The sequence below is a fragment of the Acanthopagrus latus genome, chromosome 6 (genome assembly GCF_904848185.1).
Source record: "Acanthopagrus latus isolate v.2019 chromosome 6, fAcaLat1.1, whole genome shotgun sequence".
Classification (NCBI taxonomy): domain Eukaryota; kingdom Metazoa; phylum Chordata; class Actinopteri; order Spariformes; family Sparidae; genus Acanthopagrus; species Acanthopagrus latus.
This window is the reverse complement of record NC_051044.1, coordinates 3,832,623-3,855,678: the sequence shown is the minus strand read 5'-3', so window position 1 is coordinate 3,855,678 and position 23,056 is coordinate 3,832,623. Positions and strand designations below refer to the sequence as shown.

General features: G+C 41.4%; 1 protein-coding gene across 12 annotated transcripts in view; it reads left to right on the top strand.

Moving 5' to 3' along the window:
• LOC119021333 (glutamate receptor-interacting protein 2-like) overlaps nucleotides 1-23,056 on the top strand; it is a 264,095-nt gene extending 241,039 nt beyond the window's left edge. For 8 of the 12 annotated variants that reach the window (XM_037101558.1, XM_037101555.1, XM_037101565.1 and 5 more), the window contains exons 13-25: nucleotides 1,540-1,685; nucleotides 4,255-4,335; nucleotides 6,393-6,456; nucleotides 6,569-6,714; nucleotides 7,652-7,796; nucleotides 10,001-10,140; nucleotides 10,496-10,705; nucleotides 10,924-11,104; nucleotides 12,875-12,989; nucleotides 13,762-13,975; nucleotides 14,099-14,307; nucleotides 15,826-15,972; nucleotides 17,241-23,056. In XM_037101558.1, the coding sequence (XP_036957453.1) occupies nucleotides 1,540-1,685; nucleotides 4,255-4,335; nucleotides 6,393-6,456; nucleotides 6,569-6,714; nucleotides 7,652-7,796; nucleotides 10,001-10,140; nucleotides 10,496-10,705; nucleotides 10,924-11,104; nucleotides 12,875-12,989; nucleotides 13,762-13,975; nucleotides 14,099-14,307; nucleotides 15,826-15,972; nucleotides 17,241-17,399 (1,957 nt within the window). In that variant the 3' untranslated portion in view covers nucleotides 17,400-23,056. Of the gene's footprint in view, nucleotides 1-1,539; nucleotides 1,686-4,254; nucleotides 4,336-6,392; nucleotides 6,457-6,568; nucleotides 6,715-7,651; nucleotides 7,797-10,000; nucleotides 10,141-10,495; nucleotides 10,706-10,923; nucleotides 11,105-12,874; nucleotides 12,990-13,761; nucleotides 13,976-14,098; nucleotides 14,308-15,825; nucleotides 15,973-17,215 lie in introns of all 12 variants that reach the window. The other 4 variants (XM_037101554.1, XM_037101559.1, XR_005075526.1 and 1 more) reach the window with 3 other exon arrangements.

The following is a 23,056-nucleotide window of genomic DNA, read 5'->3' as shown; positions in this document are numbered from 1 at the left end:
GTCTGGGAGTGTTTTGCTTTATCGATGCTGTCAGCAAAATATTGTTCTGCTGCTAGATTATTTGTCAGTGGCTCATTTTTAATCTGGCAATTAGCATTGCATTCAACAAGACTTGGCTTTTTCTCTCTCTAGAAAGTTGTCAGCGTTGTGCCGTGGACTCAGGACAGGGGAGGCAGTTACTCCCCTGGTGCCCCGAGGTCTGAAAATAAAAGATACACTCCTGTTATTTCAGACAGTCAGAACCTATATTTACCATAAATGCATCACAACTTCAGGGGGTCTAAATCAGCCACTGTATCGTTCATAGTTTGCTTTTGATATATGGTTCGTTGTCGCAGTTTTACAGATGTGAGCTTCATTGCACACTCAAGAAAAATCAAACCTGGCGTCCCTCAGCTCACCGTCCAGCTACAAAAAGAGAATCAGGAGTGAGTTGAAATGCACTCGAACTTTCCAAATAACATTTGAGGGGCTTCACATCCAAAACTGAAAACAGCGACGACAAAAACACAGAATGACTCCTTCATAATATACCTTTTCTTTGTGCCAAGGCATTAACATGATTCATTACTCAATAATCGGCGCTAATGTGCTTAAATCTCACTGATTTAATGCAGTGAGGATCCAGGTTCGGGCTCTTCCAGATGGTGAATATGTCTGGAAACACAAATCTTTTAATATCCAAACAGCAGCACTGAAAAAGCTACAGTCACTAAAAATAATATTTCACAGCGGGGAGGTCTGAGGCTCCTTCTGGTGTCATCTGTCTTTGTACAAATGAATGAAAGAGGAAATAAAACCTCCGTGGCAGCAGGCTGCTGATTAGTACACCTACATGCTTGAATTTTTCTTTTCCCCTCTGGGAGCGTTTTAACCCTGCAGGTAATCATATCTAAATAGCTACATATTCATGTCTTATTTCAGGCGATATGACGTGACAGTCAGCACGCTCGAGGAAGAAGTGTCTGAATATTTCCCGTCTGCTATGTGGAACTGTGCGTCTCATTCAGACTGAAATAACCAGAGAATCTCAGGACTTCATTACTGAACGCCTCCATCAGTGACTTCATAAACCCTCGACGTGAGAATAATTTTGGCTTTGATAAAACCAAAACTGATCGTAGCTCACTCAGAAATTAATTTTAATTTAGCCAAACCAAGTTCCAATCTAGAGAACCTGACTGAAAATCTACCTGTAATCTTTCTCATGGCCAGCAGGGGGCGACTCTACTGTAATCCAATTGTATGTAAGCTTATGAAAATAAAATCCAACTTCTCTCTTGATTTGGTACCTCAGTAAACAGTTTCCAAATGATTTTTTGCTCTCGGTCACTAGTTTGAAATGCTCTTCAACACAGCACGAGGTTCATTTTTTTAAATTATGGTCCAATTTAGATTAAAACCAGGTGAGAAGCAGGTTAAGCGCTGGGGTCATGGCTCCACCCTTTCGTCCAAATATGGTCGGTTGTCCTAAGAGTAATGTTAAATATCCAGTGTTTCCAATCTCTTCTGACGTCACCATGGTAACCTCTGTCGTAGGTGTGGCCTGCTGCAGGTTGGAGACCGCCTGCTGTCAATCAACGGAATCCCCACCGAGGACGGAACACTAGAGGAGGCCAATCAGCTGCTCCGAGACGCGGCGCTGACCAATAAGGTCACGCTGGAGATCGAATTCGACGTAGCAGGTTTGTGACATTAATGCAAACTCTCTGCTGTAGGAATATTAACAGGTGTTCTCTCATCTCATCTGCGAACTGTTACACTCTGTTCAATTGCCAGTTTAGTTTTAACAGATGAACACATTAGCACGGACAGGACGAACGGGTCAAACTGTGCTGCTAACAGCTTCAGACTCGCTGCAGGCAGGATGATTACAGCTCTTCACCGCAGGGCCGCGCTCCCATCTGCATGCTTTTAACCCCATGAACATGTAACCACCACAGTGATCTCCCACCAGTTCAGAGCTGTGTGTTACCGTCCTGCATTCTGATGTCCGTGCTGAAAGCAGGTCTCATGCTGTTGCATTTTTAGTTTTATCCATCCAAGTTGTTGAAAGGCGAAACAGAGAAGATATTACTGTATTTTTCGGGAAGTGTTTGTGATTTAAAGATAGCAATATTATATATAATGAATTGGGCGGTTAAATGATGACCATTAACTGTAGGTGCTGTTAGCTCAGATAGCCGTGCTTCCATGGTTTGGACTTGGACCGGCCTGGGTTAGCTGGTTAGCATGCTAACTCCACAGTACGCGGATGTCATGGTGTTTGCTCTGACGCAAAACAAAAGATTGCTATTTTTCACAATCTGTTGACGATGTGGGTTATTTATTTATTTTTTGTAGGACGGAGCTCATCATTCATACATTTTGAACGATCTGAGAGAGAACTTGTCTCGACCTTGTTGTTCGGTTCGAGATACTTTTAAGCTCCCTTCCAGAGTTTTGTTGTAAACAAAAGTTTAACATCAGTGATGTTCAGCAGTGTTTACCGTGTATCCTTGAGCTCCAGCACACGTGTTGAGAGTAGCGCCTCATAAACTATTTGCAGCATTGAATTTTTAACTATTTTGAATCATACATAGTTTATACCGGTGTTCACTCGTTTCCAGTCATTGCAGCACATCTAGATGTGTTACCACCACCTGTAGATCAGTGGAACAGTTGCTGTGTTTCAATTCAGGGTCTGCATCCTTTGAAGGACCCGGCCTTTGCGGTCTTTGAAGGCGAGTCCTTCAGAGAGACCTTGTTAACCTCGTCAGACGTTCTTAAATGGAATGGTCTAGCCTTTGCAGCATTTCCTGGTTGCGTCACCAGATGTTTTACCCTTATGTCACAATTTCTGCCGCCCAGGTCCGCGGGAAGTGACGATCTACACCACGTGATGTCGCCATTTTCTCTCTTTCTTTCTGTCTTTTTCGGGCGCACAAAGAATCTTGGGGTATGTGAGGGCACAAAGGATTGTAGCGGTGCATCCTACAGAAACAGGGAAATGAAGGCTGCATCTGGAGGAGCCTTTGGATTGGGACAGCCTTCGCGCAGCGTTGTGACGTAATTGGCCTTCAAATGCTCCTCCGAAGGATGCAGACGCTGAATTGAGACACAGAAAGTGTGTCAGTAGTGTGGTTGGACGCTCTGTCGCATCAGAATCTGCCTGCACAACACGAGAACATGCGGCTACTAGAGGTCGAAAACCACACAGTGACTCAAAGAAGGCTCCTCGAACAGGTTCAGACAACAGGTTCGCATTTTATAAAACCGACCACATCCAGCTTTTAAATGTACTTATTTATACACCAAGAGATGACGAGAACACATACATTTATTTGTGTATGATGAGCTTAATAATGTGGCTTTATCCATTCAGTAAGACATAACGAGGACCTGTTAAAGACATAGTTATTGACTGTACTGAGGCAACAATGAACTTCTATAAAAATCAATATATCTGTATTGATTTGTTCCATATTCAATAGTCAGTGTTGTGCAAACTGTTCAAATCAAACTCAGGACCTCTCTGTGACACACTCGGATTTGATTTCACTTTGTTTCAGCAGTGTCGTACATTCAGATTTCTCCACTGTATTTTTTTCAGTTGTCTTTCATAATGTTGCATCATTAAATTAGTTATTATAGCAAGAAAATAAGTGAAGTTAGCATTTAGCCTGCAAACAGAGAGAAATGATTTCTTGCCCCGTCATTAACCCCAGACGCTGACGCAGTCTTATTCCCAGGTGTAATATCAGAATTGATTTCAGAAGTCAAACAGACTAATCAGCCTGTTTTTGTGTCAGTCAGGAAGAAAACTGTTCGTTAAGTTGAAATCCGACTGATGGACTGTACAAACGTACCCACTGCCAAATCTTTGACATCGTCAGGTCAGATTATCTGGAGTCTTTCTGCTCGGCTCTCCGGGAGAGAAGTGAAATGTTGTGCAGAGTCAGTGAGCAGATAAGAGTGAAGAGTGGTGAAGTGATGAGCTGATCCCAAAACAGCTTGTCCAAAAACATCCTGTGTGCTCTGCTCTCTGTGTTTACGCCGGGATGTAGACTTGTTTTACTGGTGGAATTATTCTCGTGACTCATGCAGGCGAACGGCGAGGATGTGAGGTCGCTGTTCGCCCCCCGGAGGAGAGCAATTCAGGGGCGATAAGAGCAAGAGCTTAAATGTCTTGTAATTACAAATGTTAAGCGGGATGAAAAGAATTATTTGTTGCTTTTCTGCATGTGATTAACAATGTGTGTGTGTGTGTTACAGAGTCAGTGGTGCCCAGCAGCGGTACGTTCCACGTCAAACTGCCGAAGAAAAGAGGAGTGGAGCTGGGGCTCACCATCAGTGGTAGGAAACACTCAAACATTCCTTCACATGATCGACTTTTTGTTTTTACACGGCTGCTGGCAGCAGGTTTAAATGTCAGGAGACCACCTTACGCTTCTTCACACACACACACACACACACACACACACACACACACCAGACACACTCATCTCTCAGGGTTACTGCAGCCTCCAGGAAACATAAACATTGTTTGTAGAATGGAACAGATACCAGGACATAGTCTGTTTCACATTCTGATCACACTGAACCACGAGCCACTTGTGTTGTTATGTTAAATGTCAGCAGCAGTGTTCATCTGTAAGTATTAATCTGAGACAGTTTTTCATGGTATAACTTCTTTACTATTATCAGTTACAATTACCTTCGAAGGTGTGAAAACATATTTTATTAATACTAATGTGGTAGAATTCAGTAGCGTAGATAAGCAGACGGACGACAGTGAAAGGGAAATATCACTGCAACCCTCGTTTGATCATTGTAACTAAAGCAAAGCGTACAGTGATAGTTTCACACAGCACTGTTCCTCCAAGTTTGTACCAACTTTTGTGAACATCCTGCTCCATAAATAGTCACAGTAGATTTCCCAGTTCTGGTGGCAGTGTGATTTATGGTAATGCATGTTTCTGCACACAACGGATCTGTTGAAACTTCACTTTTATTTATGTCCAATCTTTATGTTTCTTCAGGTTCAGTTGTGGCAACGCTGTGCTAACAGTCTGCTTGGGTTTAGGAGAATGTAATGTTTTGGTCAGAAATACATGATTACGTTTCCCCGTCCTGGCATCTCATCAAAAACATCCAGTTGTTTCATACTTGCAAATGTTAAAACGCCAAGCTGCCCTGAAACCACCACCATCCTCTCCACCCACCGATATGAAAGTCTGCTCGTATGTATGTCATTTGAACTTAATCTGACCCATAAATTATTGTGATTGTACCTGTGGCACGTAAAAAGCTGAAGGTATCAGTGTTGTTGCAGGATAATAAAATGCCAACATTTCATTCTGCCGACTGTTCTGAGGTCAGATCTGTAGAGTCTGCGCAGATCCGTGACCTCAACCCCATCATAAGCCAGGCCGTGTCACCCAGTGACAGCGCCATTTTTCATTTGCATTCCTTTTTCACTAAATGGCAACAAATCCCTGCAGCCAGGTTTCCAAAATGTTGTCGAGCGTCTTCTCAGAGAAGAGCTGCTTCTTATAGCAGCAGATTATGGACAGTGACATCACGGATTATCACATGTGGCCGTCATGTTCGGTGTCCACATAGTGCTGGATTTTAAAAGATACTTCATCCACTCTGTATTTGTTCTTCCAGTAAAGGACTTCACTGTGTTGACTGATGAAGTTAATAATCACCTTCTTCACTGTGAAGCTTACTGGATGTTTAACTGCTGTTAGTCTGGAGTGCACATGAGCTCAGTGGAAGGTTGACTGCTGAGCCTGGAACATATTTAAATATTTGGAGTAAAGACATATAAATACTTCAGTGAGCATGACAAAAGTCCTGAGGCGGGTGGAGATGATATGACTGTTCTGTGTTAAACTGCAGGTAGATCTGTAAACACACAGCGAATGAAAATCACACTGGTGATGAAGTGTTGATGTCAGCCGGCGTCTCAGTTTTCACTTTGACTTCATAACAACAGGCTGCACTGTTGGTGCAATGGCGCCATCTTCTGGTTGTGAGTGTTCACAGCTGAACATTAACAGAAGGATGTAAAAATGTCAAAAACATCAAATGACACAAATTCAGTTAAAGACTTGGACATTTTTGATATTTAAATTAAATGTCTTTTGTTTAAAGAAAGATTAAATGAAGCCACGTCTGGAAAAAAGTTCAGTCAGGTTTCATGCTGTGTATAATTTCTTTGTTTTTCAATAAAAAAAACACATTTTTATGGATTCAGATCCCCCCCTCCATTATCTCAACATAATAAAAGCTTTATAATTACACTGTTAATTACAGTGTTACAGTTCTGTTTCTTCAGTAATGTTGAATATATGTACTTTGTTGGATGTTGTGGCCGCTGACTGTGATGTTATCTCCTTCTACAGCCAGTAAGAAGCAAGGAGAGCCCCTCATCATCTCTGACATCAAGAAGGGCAGCATGGCCCACAGGTAAACACTTGGTTCTGTTAGATTCTCCTGAAGTTCCTCCTCATGTTGAGAAACGTCTCCATGCTAATGTTTTTTTTGTCTCCGTCTCTGTCTTTTCTTTCTCTGCTTGCAGAACAGGAACGTTGGAGCCAGGCGACAAGCTGCTGGCCATCGACAACATCCGACTGGAGAACTGCTCCAGAGACGACGCGGAGCAGATCCTGCAGCAGTGTGAGGAACTGGTCAAACTAAAGATACGCAAGGACGAAGACAACTCAGGTGTGTGTGTGCGCACACATACGATACAAATGATTCTGTGGATGTTGGCTCAGTCAACACAGTGACACAAATGTGAAGAACAGATGGATTAAATGTTAGTTGAAGGAGATGCCTTTGCAGTGACTGACCACTAGATGGTGCTGTTGTCCACAATGTAAAGCTATAGAAGTATTTCAGGAAACTGTTAATCCAGCATGAAACAATAACAGCTACACTTAAATCATAAAGAAACATACAAGACAATGTGTAGACAAATGGCTCCTGCTGGTGTATAGGTCTCATACGTGTTCCCTGAACTACACGCAGCCTGACCTCCTGAGTCTTAATCCAGGACCCTCCAGGACCCTCCAGGATCCTCCAGGACCCTCGTGCTTCGTCACTTTTATTACATGTTACTCACAGCCACCATCTTGGATTTGCGTGACTCGACATGTTCATTAAATTAATCGAGGCATCTGAGTTCTTGCTGAGACATGTCGCCCTGTTCCGCTGTGCTCTGATGTGGCGTAAACACTCAAACCAACACAGGACAGGATTTAATAATCACACTAGATTATGACTCAGAGGGTTTAATCACATGAGCACAGACACACACACGCAGTAAAAATGTGTTCATGCTACATGATGACAAGGCAGTCTTCTCCTTGGTTACCATGGAAACTGTGTCTTCCTCACCTGTGTTGTCTTGACAAGAGTTTTGACCTACTTTTTGGAATCGCGCGTGTTTGTGTGTCTGCGTGTGTCTTTGTGTGTTTGCGTTTCGAATGACCAGGTAATGTAATGCAGCATCACCCGGAGAACTGAGGTGTTTCAGAGACGGTGTGTGTTTGTGTGCATGCATGTCAGACGAGCCACACACACACGTCAGGCAGTATCATCTGTTCACTGCAATTTGAAACATCAGAACAACACGTGTGTGTGTGTGTGTGTGTATCAGATGAGCAGGAGACGTCAGGCAGCATTATCTACACAGTGGAGCTGAAGCGGTACGGAGGCCCTCTGGGTATCACCATCTCAGGCACCGAGGAGCCTTTTGACCCCATCACTATATCCGGCCTCACCAAGAGAGGCCTGGCCGAGAGGTACATGCTCACTCGCTCACATGCTAACACACACACACACACTCAGATGAACACGGATCATCGTTCCTGAGGAATCGAGGTTATCGGTTTGAGTCCTGGAACAACGGCGAGAGTCAGAGCAGCTGGAGAGTTCTGGATGGCTGTCACATATTTCACATATTTTAATATTTTGCTCCGGTTTCCAGGATATAAACTGCGCACAAAAATCAACTGGACTATAAACTGTTTAGATGTTTTCACCTGCAACAGACCTGAGAAAGAAAATGCACTAAATATGATTGAGGGATGAACTCCAGGCCGAGTTATGTTGCCTTATTAAGTCCTAGTTTCCCATCAGTGGGGTAGAAACCGTATTAGGAGAGGTGAGATAACAGAGGATGCCCGGGACAGTAAACAGAGGGATTCCCTACCAGCAGCTGAGTGTGCAGCAGGTGCCGTGTGACATGAAGTGATGACAGATGAGATAATGAGAAACATGATGCGGTGGAGAGCAGCTCGTGTCCACAGGGACGAGACAGGACAGAAGACGACACAACAGTCCGACGTAGAGGAGTAATATCACAATAAAATGTCTTTAAGCTTTAACACCCGACACACCCGGCTCACCCTGCCACGCTTCCACACACTCTGTGACCCCGGTTCTTAGACTTTGTGATGGAATTGTTCTGCTTCCTGTCCTAAACTGTTGTCGATAAAGCACTCAGACCTGTCGGCGCTCTATAAATAACCACGGCTCAGCTTGACACGAGAGAAAGTGCAGGAATGAAGATGATATCGCTGCGTCTGTGTGAATAGCGGGAAATGTTCGCACTGACCCCCCCTTTTTTTTTTTGTACTGCTGTTTTTGTTTTTACCTGATTTCACAAATTCATAGATGTAAAACCCCCTAAATCCTTCTATCTCATGAACACACTTAGGTGAACACGTACGTGGGACAATGCGCCTGTGTGTGAGATAAGAGCCCAAGATAAATATTGTCTCTTTCAAGGTAGGCTGCGAGATAACGGACTGTTTTACATTTTACGGGATGAAAGGGTGGCGGTGTTATTCAATCCACAGTCACCTTGTCGTGACCCCAAACTAGTCATGAGGTTGTTGACATGAATTCTGTTTAAACAGTTGTAACTTTAAATGAAGCTCTGGACCCAAATCTGATCTGTAAACAGAGTCACTGTTGCACTAAAGCCTCATGTTCCTATATGTAGTTTGTATCCAACACTGACTCATGGTTTCAATACTGAATTTCTCTTTTTTCTGAACAAACAGCACAAATTGTACTGGAATAAATGTACAACTGGTGTCAGTGTATCCCTTCAGAGTTTGGATAAACTTTGGATTTACTAAATGTGTTTCTTAATTTAACTCTGTCTTATCTTAAAGCAACATTATGTATAAAAAAAAAAAAATATATATATATATATATATATATATATATATATATATATATATATATATATGTGTGTATATATATATATATATATATATATATATATATATATATATATATATATATATATATATATATATATATATATATATGTATATATATATATATATGTATATGTATAGTGTATTATATAAGTGTATTTGTGGAATTTGGTGCCACCACAGCATCTGAGAGAAACATTGTCAAAACATTGTCACATATAACGTATGTTAGCTTACGTGCTAACTAAAAGCAAAACTCTGCTGTGTCGTAACAATGTTATGTGTAGAAAAGCTATGTCTTAAAATAAACATGCATATTAAGATATTTGTTGCCGTGCAGCAGTCAGAGTTCACAGGAGGTCAAGCTAACGTAACGTGAACCAAAGTCAATCAAACAACAGTCCAGTCCACCTCGCCTTCTATCATGTAGCCTCATTTTTAGCATATTTAGCATCAACAGCTCGTCAGAGACTTACTGTTATCCTATACATGCCGACTGACTTATTCTAGAGTCCAAAGCTCCTGTGATCGTGTTGTAAACACCGACACTCCCCGGTGATATGAGCAGCGTCAACTAGCTGCCCGGCTAACAGAGCTAACAAGCAGCTACAGCTAGCAGCAGTTAGAGGTTACTTTAGCAGCAAGTAAAATATGTCTGTCCATCTGGAAACTCTGTAAATCACTTAGCGTTGAAGCAGAGCAGCCAGAGGACATCAGAGGATGAAGCTGAATCGTGCATTACTGGTGTTTGACTTTGTGTTTTCGTACGCGTCCAGGACGGGGGCGATTCACGTAGGCGATCGGATCCTGGCCATCAACAGCGTCAGTTTAAAAGGAAAACCTCTGAGTGAAGCAATCCACCTGCTGCAGATGGCCGGAGAGACGGTCACCCTCAAGATTAAGAAGCAGCTCGACAGTAAGTGTGAAATCTGTTATTTGTATCTTTGCATCACGAATGGCGCCAGCATGATGGTACCTAAACTTTGTAATGATCACAAGCTTCTGTTCTGTTATTGAAGTTTGCCTTCTGGAGCATTTTATTCTTAAATACCACTGAGACTTTTCCTTGATGCCTGTAATCTGTTTAGAAATTGAAAACTCAAAAGATTCATGATCTTGTTACCAACATTTGCCTCTGGTGATTACTTGCAATATCTGTATTCAATAAGTTGTCACTCCAGAGAAAATCAACCTTGGCTTATTGTCTCATGATTTCTTTCTTTTTTTTTTTTTCATTTGATGATCGCCTCATTGGACAAACCCAATTCCAGCCTTTTCTCTTCAAGACTTAGAGGAGCGGAAGGCGGCGGAGGTCGAGGACACGACAGAGAATGAGATCAGCGACACTGAGGAGGACGACTTGACGGACAGCCAACAGACAAATAAGCTGTCGGAGCTTTACTCCACAACCATACCCAGCGTCGACTCTGCCATGGAGTCATGGGACGGCTCAGGGATGGACGCCGGCTATGGCAGCCAGGGTAAGATTTGGATTAACACATGTAAGTTGGTGAAAGTCCAGCGTGGCCACACATTGCAGAACACGTTTAAAGGAACTCTTACTTTTGATGAAACCCAATAAATGCAAAACTCTTTTGATTTCAGTTCCAATCTGCAGTACACAGTGATTATATGTCTACTACACAGCAGCTATAAAGAGATTTGAGCATGTCATTCAGTTCCATCACTCCTCCTGCAGGGACATACAGCCACCAGGCAGCTGGTATCGCCCTCCACCCACATGAATGGCGTAGTGCCAAGCAGCAGCAGCAGCAGCAGCAGCAGCAGCAGCGCAGCAACACCCCTCCTCCTGGACGCAGGAAGAACTACCCTTTCAGCGACGGAGGCTTCAGTGAGGATGACTGGGACAAACCACCAGGGTAGGACTGAACGTAGTTTCATCTCTACAATATATCTGCTGAGCATTTCCACAACTGTCAGCTGAGATGTTAAAGATACAACATACCAAACATCTGGTTTAGTCCATGAAGGAGCTACTTTGATTTCAAGTGAAAAATGGCGTGACTGACATGATTCTCTTGACATTTAAGGAAAAAAAAATACATATATATATATATTCAAAAAGCATTAACAGCATTACCATTTATTTAAGGGTGGTCACATTCATATTGAACAAAAGCTTAAATTGGGTTGCCATACTTTCCTGGGCAATGTCCCCACTTTAAACGCAATTTGCTGAAAATAAGACAAATAGATCTCAGTTGTTTCATTAGATTTTTTTAATTTATGTCACATAAGTCCATCTAAAGGATTGAGCATAGCAATACAAAACAATGAAACGTTATCCTATAATGACTGAAATAACTGTATCGTGGTTATAATTTACATATTCAAATAATGTGTTGATCTTTTCTCTTATGAACTCTCATAATTAGTCATAAAAAAAGGTTAACTTCATAAGGCCATGTCTTGTTTTTTGCATGTGCATTTGCAATTGCATATTTTTGTCTGACCAATAGTCCAAAAACAAAGTCATTCACTTTAATAATAAGCACCTACTTATCTTGCACACTGCACCCCATCCTGTACAATTATTCTGTTTAATAACACTATTTTTTTTTTACATATTTATACTCTAACACTGAGTCTGTTTTATTTATTTCAATTTATTTATTTCAATGTATTTACTTAAATGTGTACATTTCTATATTGTATCTTTTCTCTCTTATCTAAACCTTTGTTAGTATTTTTAAGTCGAGTACTAATTATGTCTACATGCTACTGTCACAAGTGAATTTCCCCGATGTGGGATGAATAAAAGTCTAAATAATTCAGGAACTGAATTTATATTAGAGAGGCTAAAATAATTAAATGACGTAGTGTCCACGATTACGTATCCACATTGTTGTAAATTAATCTTCTATTACTCTTAATGACTGACTGATAACTCTGGTGTTGAAACAGGTATTAGCTGGTTGCTGTTGGTTGGCCGTCTGTGCCAGTATCAACACCAAAAGCTTTTGGTGAAGTGGAAATTTTAGTGTGAAGATTGAGGGGTGTCTGTGTGTGTGTGTGTGTGTGTGTGTGTGTGTGTGTGTGTTTTTGTGTCTGTGTGTGCAGCGATGAGTCAGGAGGTTAAGCCTTATGAGGATAGCAACTTTCACTGGGGTTATATAACACTAATGGGGGTGGAGAGCGAGCGAGTAAGGGTGGTGAGAAAAAAATCAGCTGCGCAGTGAAAGTGAATTAATCTTGTCAGTCAGGGACATTCAGTGGTGAAAGATTACTCGTGTTGGATTTAACCAGAGCAAATAGCCTTGCCCTGTTACTGACACTGCTGTGACTTCACATGGGCTTTGTGGGTGATGTGACGCCATCGCTAATGCTTTTATAAAAGAGCACAGGGGAATTTCTGCATTGATGTGCAGACTCAGTTCTGCAGCGGACATTTTACTGACTCTTGACTGGTCAGGTTATCGTTTTAAAGTACAGACAATGTTATAGAAAAAAGCACAGTTAAGATTTATAAATATTTACAAAGATTCAGATAAAAAGACAGTTCAAATGTTGACTCTTTGTCTTGTTTGGTGGCTTAATAAATGATTTTCCTCTTGTAACCAGACGCAGTGCCACTCCATGTGTTTCCAAAGCATCTTAATGTGATTTTAATGTGTGTTTGTGTGTGACAGATTTATTGGCCAACAACCAGACGGTATTCTGTTGGATCCAGACGACAGCTTCTGGTGTCAGGCTCTCGAGGATCTGGAGACCTGTGGCCAATCAGAACTTCTCAGAGAGATTGAGGTAAATAAGCGTGTCAGCCTGTAACCTTAAACCATCATTAGCATTCTTCAACATAACCAGAAACCAATAACCTGTTATTTACAATGGCAAGCTAACATCAGTGTCAAACCTTCCCCAAAGAGTTAACTGCACTTGGGTTTGATTCATAATTCAATGAGGGATTTCATCTGTTGATAAAACCCCCGCAGCTAAAGATGGATCTATTTTGTTTTTTCTCTTTTTAATTTAATAGCACATTACTCCGGGGGAAATACCCATTGTTCAGAAAGCCAAGTGTTTCAAAACCCCAACAGTTCGAAAAATGTCCCATTTGAGCCCGAGCCCTTTGGTCCGACAGCCCATCATCCTGAAAACAAAAGCAGTCTGTTCCGATGGCTATTGTTCTGAAAATACACACTCTCCCTGGGGTTTTAGGGTTTAGGGTATGCTGTTTAGTGTAAGGCAAAGAGTGTATTTTCTGATCAGTGGCTGCTGTTAGGATTGCTTCACAGACAAATGGACTCTTGGTCCAATGAGACATTTTTTTCTGACTATTAGAGTTTTGGAGTAATGGGGCTGTCAGACCAGTGGCGTGGCACGACTACATACCGTACAGCAAATCTATAACAGCTACGTGTGAGGGCTCAGTGGCTACGGCGTAACCTTATAACTGAACACCACATTCACAACAAAAGTATTGTTCATTATTCAGCCAGCATACAGACCAAATCCAGATATACTGTTAGCCTTCGCTGAAGTTTAAGAGTAGGTGTGTGTGTTTTGGTTTGTGCAGGCTTCCATCATGACAGGAACAGCCATCAGTCTGGGTGTCGATGGTGTCAACAAGCCTCAAGCTGAGCCCATGCTGAGCCACAACAGGATGAGCCCGTTGCGGAGAAATTCTCTCCTGCACCAGGGGAACCTGCTCCATCAGGCTGCACACCTCCACCAGGGTGCCCATCTGCACGAGGAGGCCCACCTGCACGAAGAGGCCCAACTCCACCAAGGTAATTCAGTGCCAAATGTGAAAAATGCTAAGGTAGTCTCTTGAAGCTCGTGAAAAATTTAACAGAAGAGCCTCTCACTAAATCTTTGTTGAGATACTGTTTTATTCTCATTTCAAAACCCAGATGCTCACCTGCACCAGGAGGCCCACTTCAACCACGAGGCCCACATGCACCCAGGAGCCCAGTTCCACCAGGACAATCAGTCCCCTCTCCTGCACCACGACCCCAAGCCCAAGGCCTCGTTGAGAGTGTCAGAGAGGACGTGGGAGTCTCGTCGGATCAAAGAGGAGATGCAGGGGATTCTGTCGCCGACGCCTTTGGAGCTGCACAAAGTGAGTTCACACCTCTGTCTGAAGGTGACATGCTGAGAGACTGAGTGAAGGGTAAACAGTTAGTGAGAGTATTATTTTTACATCATCGAGTTCATCCAGGTTTCAGTGCAGGGCCTCAGCTCAGCTTGAAGACCGGTCCTAGTTTGATGTATCTGTGGCAATTATGTAGCTGGAGCCGGAAGGAGATTTACTTTGCTCAGCATGTAGAGTGGAAGCACGGAGCTACACCAATCCCTTCCCGCTGCTAAATCCATACATAATGCACAAATATGAAAAATGGTTCTAATCTTTTCATCTACCTCCCTGCAAGACGGTGAATAACTGAATTTCCAATGATTTCAATGTGTTTCTTTGAGCTCAGTTCACTGTCCAGTTCTCTCTCAAGAGTTTAGTGTCAGCGTTCCCTGATATCATTCTTACACCAAAGTTAGGATGCGGATTTGTATAATAAGGACAACATGCTAAAAACAGGCAAATTAATCCTTTTCTATTGCCATCGAATGAATGTGTGTTGTATTCTTTTCTACTGCAGACAAAAAAAAAAAAAAAACTAAGTGATTCAAAATGGAATCCAGCCAACATTCATTTGTTATGATTTGGAGGTTTTCATGTCTAAAATGTCCTCTGTGAAAAGGCATCTCTACTTGTCAACAAGTTTGAGCTGGTTCAAAGACATTAAGGTGACCTTTTTATGAGTCTGAGAACGTTTACAGTGCAGGGTGTTATGTAAGACGGTATAGAATGTACAGTATAGCAGCACAACTCCCTCGGGCAACTATTATGTTGGCGGTTAGATGTCTCTCCCCCCCCTCCAGTAAATTTACAGTAATGACTTCATGCAGGGGTCTGCTCAGACATGTACAGCCCAGGGCCAGGATGGGAACGCCATTCATCATCCACAGGGCGAAAAATATGTTAAAGTCTGATGGGCTCGTTGGTCATGAGCCAGAATTTTACAGCCTCTAAATGGTGTCTCATTAAAAGACCATGCAATATTCATATATCATCGAATACTGCCTTTTCAGATATATATATATATATTTTTTTAAACCTACAGTTCTCAGCAAAACATCTGGCGTACATTACCAGTTGTAAAATCTTCCATCTTGCATTTATCCTGTGTTCAATCATGCTTCAGTGAAGCATGCAGCACGGGTACAGTATGTCCTGCTGTGTACAGTAGAAGCAGGGGCCTCGAAACAACAAGCCGACATTCATCACCTGCGGTATCTGTGATGAATAGGTGGACGTTGTTGTTTTCGTGGTCTGTTCAACTGCAACCTCATACAGCAACCGTTAGATAACGTGACACCGTCAATAGAGTTAACTGTTTGTGTTCGGCTTGTTGCCTTACAGCCCTTGAAGACACCCTGAACTGACTATTTTGAAGCATTTTGGGGTTTTTAGATTAATACAGGTTTAAATTTTGATTAAACTACACAGAGTTTGCCTGACATCAAACAGAATTATCAACTTATGTCACCAAATCAACAACACATCTGTTGTCATCTTCCGTAGGTGACGGTGATCAAGGACCCAGAGATCGACGACTTTGGCTTCAGTGTGTCGGACGGCTTCTTAGAGAAGGGAGTTTACGTCAACATGATCAGACCAGACGGGCCAGCTGACCGAGCCGGTCTCAGACCCTACGACAGGATCCTGCAGGTAATAATAAGGGTTTTAACATCCATATCTAGGTAACAGTAAAGTTAGCGATCTGATCTCGATCCAACAAAAAGCCCCAAAAACTAGTAAGAGGTGAGACGGCTGGAGTAAAGATTTCTCAAAGTATCACCAGGAAAGATAACGTGTGTCTGTTGGTCTGACACTTGACATTTAGTCACCACAAAGGATCTGGTGCCAAATAATAAATTAGTTTGCTTTTTTCTAGATTTCTTAAAAATTCTGACCCTTGAATTCAGACTGCTGTGTATATAAAGGCCTACAGTTACTGCGTGGTTAACATACTGTGGATGTGAACACCCTCACACTAAAGCTCAGATTTATCACAGTGCTGTCATGATTTCTGGATTTCCACTGATTTGCTTACAAATCTTTCAAATGTATTTTTTGGGGCTTTGCCACAAGTCAAGTTGCATATAATCAAGAGAAGGAAGAAGCCCTGAGGGACAAGTAAGGGGTTTTATTTCTGGGGATCCACTTAGTAAGTCTGATCTAAATTGTTTTCTCTCCCTGTGTGTATGACTTGAACTGGTGGGGGGGAAACGTTTTGCCAAGAAAATCTTTCTAAGTTCCTTCATTTTTCTTTTTACCACTTCTAAAAACATTTTTGGTTTCACGCGACATGGAAAAAATAAATTAATTCTACATTTTTTCTTCATCATATGTTTTCACAGATGGAAACAAACATTTTTTTTTCCACCAGTTATCAAACACAGGAGAGAAAACGATTTACATCAGACTTAGAAAATGGATCGGGTATGGATTTATTTTCAGGGGATCCACTTTCTAAATCTGATCTGAAGCATTTTGTCTACTATGTTCATGACTTGACAACTTGTGGGGGAAAAACATCTTGCCAGGAAACTCTTTCTAAGTTCCTTAATTGTTTTCCTCTCAACTTTCAAGTGTTTTTTTTGTAATACTGGTCCAACTTAACTTGGTGTCACACCAAGACAAATCTTTTTTTTTTTTTTTTTTTGCCACTAGTTCTTGAGTCATAAACACAGGAGAGAAAACAATCTACATCAGACTTAGAAAATGGATCATCAGCCAAAAAAAAAAAAAAAAAATGGTCTCACTTTCTACTCTGTGAGTTTCTCAGAAACTCAGCAACTTACATCAATACAGTCTTTGAATTTTTGGGGTGAAGTGTCCCTTTAGGCAAAAGCCAGTCTCAGTCAATCTTAACTAGCTAATGAACCAACAATACCATTTACTGGAACAGCCACTGTCTGCGTCTCTCTATCCAGGTGAACCACGTGAGGACGCGGGACTTTGACTGCTGCCTGGCGGTGCCTCTGATCACAGAGGCTGGAGACAGACTGGAGCTGGTCATCAGCCGCAACCCGCTGGCCAACGATGACACGGAGGACAATAACAACACTTTGGACCATCCACTAGACCTGTAACACACACACACACACACACACACAAAAAGACAGACTGATGAATCTTCTAGACGTACACATTAGCATTCACTGTCACACTCAGGCAGGAGACATAGAACTGGTGATGAAATGTAAAGTTATATCTACAGAAACTGGCCCAAACACACACACACACACTCCACCGGCGTGCAATAATTCTACTTAAACGGAGACTCCTACATATATACACACACCTGCATGCTCACACAATCGCCCCCCCTCCCATTCACACCAGGTGGAACTGCTGTCATACAGTATATTCCTCTCTGGAAGCACAGCACAGTGCTGAGAAACCACCAGAGACGCACTCCTGATGGCTGACTTGAGTTCTCAGTGTTACTCCAACAAAAACAACCACTAACTTGGCCATTTAACCAGCCATTTAAAATTATTCTGACTCTCTTCATCATGTTTTCACTTCAAACAAATGAATAAAAACCTGCAATTTGGGTTGAGGTAATTTCAGCTGTTTTTAACGCCAGACCGCAGGTTTATAGAAGTTTCTAGTGCCAATGGTACCAGAGGGATCTGCCTTATTATACAATATTGTTATTTTAGGAAATTTCAAATGAAACTGTGTCGATGAAAGAGAGAAACAGCCTCGCTCAGTTTTGAAGATTGAATTTGTTGTAAGAAAGGTAAAGAAGAAAGTGTAGGCAGATGATGGTGATCAAGAAGATGATCTCTATTGATGTAGCCGCTGTAGAAGTCCACATTGCTGCTAAACGTCTGCTGAAACACTGCTGCTCCACTGCAATTTTGAAAAAGTTTCGGCTTCTATTCTGGATATTTCTGCACACTATGAGGTCAGCACAGTGATAAAACTAAATTTGTGCCATCATAACAAGACAATGATCACATCACGACTGCCAAACTGTTTTAGTTAATCTAGTCATCAAAGGGACAAGAAAGAACGGAAGGAACTTTCTTTCCCCTACAGATGAAACATCTTGAAATGGAATTAAATAACACAGGCAACTTTTGCTGCAACACGTTTGGGAAGCTGTGAGATGCCCCGGAAGAAACTGTGTTGCCAACAGAAGAACATCGTCCTGCAACATTACTGGAGATCTTTGAATCTTTTCTGTTTCTTTCTTTCTTTTTTTTCTCTTTTGTTTTTTTTTTGCCAGCTGTTTGGGAGAATTGCCCATCTACATTTCCCAATCGGTCACTGCAGTTGTCTGAGAGCACTGGGTTCATCTCACCTCAGCTCATTGCTGGGTTACAAAGTCAAATAGCAGTCGCTGCTGTGCATGCATTTTAAACAGCAGAAGTCGCGTTTAGGGTCGAGGAGAAGCAAAATCGAAAACGGCACACACTTATGCTATTAAAGGTGCTTTGTGTAGCACTTCTGAAAAATTCATTTCCACTTAAATGTTGAAACATTAGTATAAATCCGATAAACAAAAGAACCTGTCAGCTTTTAGCAGCATCAAGCCACACAGTGTTCTTCTACTTTCTATATCTAGTTTTATACCTCTTCTCTCTACTTGTAAGCTGCTGGAAATCCAATTTCCTTGCGGGAGTCTAAGTCTAAGTCTTCAACGACAAACAGAGCCCAAGTTTATTGGCTGGCAGCAAAACCCTGCAGTGTAACTACTGTAAGCACATAAGAGAAAGTTGGCTGGCTCAACCAGTGACTATGTCAGGAATGAGTACATCAGTGTCAACAGTAGTTCCAACAGAAATGTCACAATCTCTTTTGCTGTAGGAAGAGCCGTGATTCATGGGCAATACGACAAACCTCCAAACATGAACAGCACCACTGTTTTAAAACTCCAGTAATCATCACCACCACAGTCTCATCATCAACAACCATGGCGCCTACTTTGATAACTGATGTTTAAAATGCTCCACATAGCACCTACAGACAGTGAAATGTAACTGCTCTCTGGCTTTGTAGAGAGAACCACTTTGAGGCTCAAAGATCTCAAACAAATCTAACAGCATCATCTGCAAACATGGACATCGAGCTGATCGGGATGCTGAAAACAAATGCCAAGCTGTTCAGACCAGGAACAAGTCGCACACATTCAGACATTGTTACAGGACGGGGGCCAGCATGCAAAGACAACGTAAGGACATGAAACAAAGGGGTTTATATGTGCGTGTCATTATGTGTTTGTTCACGTGTCTGCGTGTTTGGCTACGCTGTATACCTACGTCTGTGTTTATGATATGCATGTACCTTTCTATCTTTGTTGGTACGTCTGAGAGAGTGTATACATGCTGTAGCACACTAGATTCGGCGAGCTGAAACTGCGTAAACCTTTTTTTGTCCATTAGTTGGGCATAGTACTACAATACCCATGAGCCCCGGCTGCTTTTGCTTTGGAGATGAAGTCGATAAGAGGTGCTTGTAACAGCTGTAGCAAATTCATAGCGCTTGAGAGTAAAACAAAACACGGCCGCTTAATTCATCCAGAATTGACAGAAAATGCTAAAGTTACTGCGAGTAACAGGATTTAAACATGCATATGTTCACAGCAACATGCATCGACGCAACGGCTGAATTAAAGAAAACACATCTTTCCTGATGCAAGTGCTTCTCTTGTGCACTCCATAACCAGGAGAATTTCATGCCAATCCAAGCTGTGGAAGTGCACCAAAAATACCTCCACCTACCAACTTACCATGCAACTCCAGCATGTGGGTATTGTAGTAAAACAAGCATGACGAAATTTGAACCTATCATTTAATAACTTCTCTTAACCCGCCCACCTCTCCTCACCTCCTATTTTTGGTCTGTTTGGTCACAGCAAAGATTTCTTCCACTTCCCTCACCTCCTGTTTTTACAATTTTCTCTTACTTCTGCCAAAACACTTCTTGCCCCAATTATCTGTGGATTAACAGAAAAGAGACTGGCTGTCGCTCCCCTCCTACTGTGTGTGTGTGTGTGTGTGTGTGTGTGTGTGTGTGTGTGTGTGTGTGTGTGTGTGTGTGTGTGTGTGGTGTGTTTGAGACAGAGAGAAATCAGTGTAAAACTAAGGAAGGTTACATTTTTATATATGTGCTCCTGCATGTATGTAAGCACAATGAAGATACTTAATAATGTGTTGTGTGTCTGTGTGTGTGTATACAACACATGGACTGGCAGGCAAAATGCGTGTGTGTGTGTGTGTGTGTGTGTGTGTGTGTGTGTGTGTGTGTGTGTGTGTGTGTGTGTGCGCTGGAGAGAGAGAGGACAGAAAATAGCCTTTGTCCACTGAAGGATTGGAATTATTTTTTTTTTCGACAGGAACAATCACAACCTCTGTTCTCTCTCTCTCTCTCTCTTTCACACTGTACGTCTCTCCCTCTCTTTCCTCACGTTGTTACATAATACAGTTAGAATCCAGCTGCCCCCCTGGAGAACACTCGTGTGTGTTAGTCTGTGTGTGTGTGTGTGTGTGTGTGTGTGTGTGAATAAGAGAACGTGTGTGTATAGATCCGTACCGATATGCGTGCCTCCGTGTGTGTCAAGGTTTCTGTGTGAACTATTCACATGTGTTTACATGTTCGTATCCATGGATGTCAGTATTTTTTCCATTTGAGCATGTTTGAACTTTTCAGCTAGTGTGTGTGTGTGTGTGTGTGTGTCACAGAGAGAGAACCAGGTGGTGTACATTTCATTGTACAGTGGTGATATTTTTACGGGGCTGTGGGCCGTTGAAAACCTGATAAGACTGAAAAACTGTATAAAAACTCAGTTTTTGTGAGCAAGCCAGAGGAAGACAAACAAACTTTTTCCATACATAACAAAAAAAAGGGACATTTACTTATCTCCAAGCACTAACTACAAAAGAAGAAGCACACTGTTGAATACCATGCACTGTAAGTATTTTCATGTACAACAGAACAAACTTGTCTGAGTGTTTTTTACGCAATGTCAAGTGGCCAAAAAAAACAAACAAAAAAAAGAAGTTTTGTAAAGCAACAAAAAATGACAAAATGCTGAGAAAAGCCTTCCAAATTGTTCTGTTGGTTTTTATGTATGTATGTATGTGTGTATGTATGTATGTATGTGTGCGTGGTCATCCATACTCCCTATGCATTTCTGGGTCAAAGGTCGGTTTTAAGCCCAATCCGGAACCGCAACAAACCTCCCACAGATGACTGAAGTCTGTAAAGTAACACAATTCCTTCTACTTCTGTAATATAATAAATTTAACAAATTAAAAGTGTTAAAATGAGAAAAACTTTAAACTGCTCTGACAACGTAGAACTGATATTGCAATAATTCTAAACCTCAAATTACAAATTATTAAGGTACTAATGTATAAAACATTGGGGGAGAAATGTTGCAATGTCAGTCTGATGACTTCACGCCTGCGTTTCATTACACTGGCCTGTTTTCATTTCCCCTGACCCCATTAAATGATGCCATTACATTTGATGTGCTATTATATAAGCTGACATTTATTACATCATCGTCTGCAGGATGGCACATTCACATCTCCTCCATGTCTTTTTGCTCCCTTCACACACACTCTTACAAAATGTGTTGTGATTTTTTAGTTTTTGGACCATAAGAATGCTCAAAACCAGGCTGTGGAAGTGGAATGAGTTAAGTTAAGAGTTAACTTGAGAGTTTTGGCAGGAGGTTGCTAGCTACTGTGATAAGTTCCAGTTGGGATTAGAGTTTTGCATTGTTGAATCGTCCATCATTCATTATTTTAAATTGGTGCTTCTGTTTTTGTCAAATTGCATCTTTCTATTTTTTTCCATTTGAGGTGAGTGAAGACTTTCATTCCGTGCATTTATTCGCCCTGCAGTGTCCATATTGAAGCTGCTGTTAGCTAACAGGTGCAAAAGCTGATAATCCAGCTTGGCTGTACACAGCAGTATGTAGCCTAACTACTCAACCATGATGTCTGTATTGGACTGGTTCTGCTAGATTTGGCATGTTTTCTAAGAACTGAAGGCTCACTGGTTGAAAAAATCCAAATAACAATTGATAATGGTTATTGCTACATATTAGCAGTTAACTAGCTAACTGTGATGTCTGCCCAGAAAACTATAATTAATTTCTGGTCAGTTAGCCGTTAGCTTAGCATACTGGCAAGACGTTCAGCACATCTAGCAAAGCATAATGAGCTTACCAGTCAGTTGTTATTATTTTAAACATAAAAACACTATTCCTCAGTAGAATAAACTCAAATTTCACTGTCTCTTATGATCTGTTGCTCATCAGAGTATTTACAATCTTTGCTTCACATTTCTCATATATCACATGAGAATTTTATTCCATTAAAGTTATTAGATTCACACAGGCCTGTAACATTTGTATTATTTTTTTCTGACTTAGTTTAAAAAATAAATCTTTACACAAGTGGCATCGAAGCTTATTGCGATTCCAGATTGGGCCGTTGATAATGTATGTTGATATTGTGTAACTTTTTTTTTTTGTTTTCTTTTTCAAATTGTGTAAAGTTCTATTCTATGTAATATAGTATTTTTATATGACAATATTACTCTTCCAAAACATGGGAGAAAAAACAAAACAAAAGTTATGAAAGGGAAAATAAAATGTATAACTTTGTTGTTGTTGTCGTTTTGTTTTATTCATTTTCTATGAAACAAAGAGTGTACTGCTATACTTCTCTTTTCAAGAAGGACATGAGAAAAGATCAAAAGAAAAATAAAATGTCTAATTTTA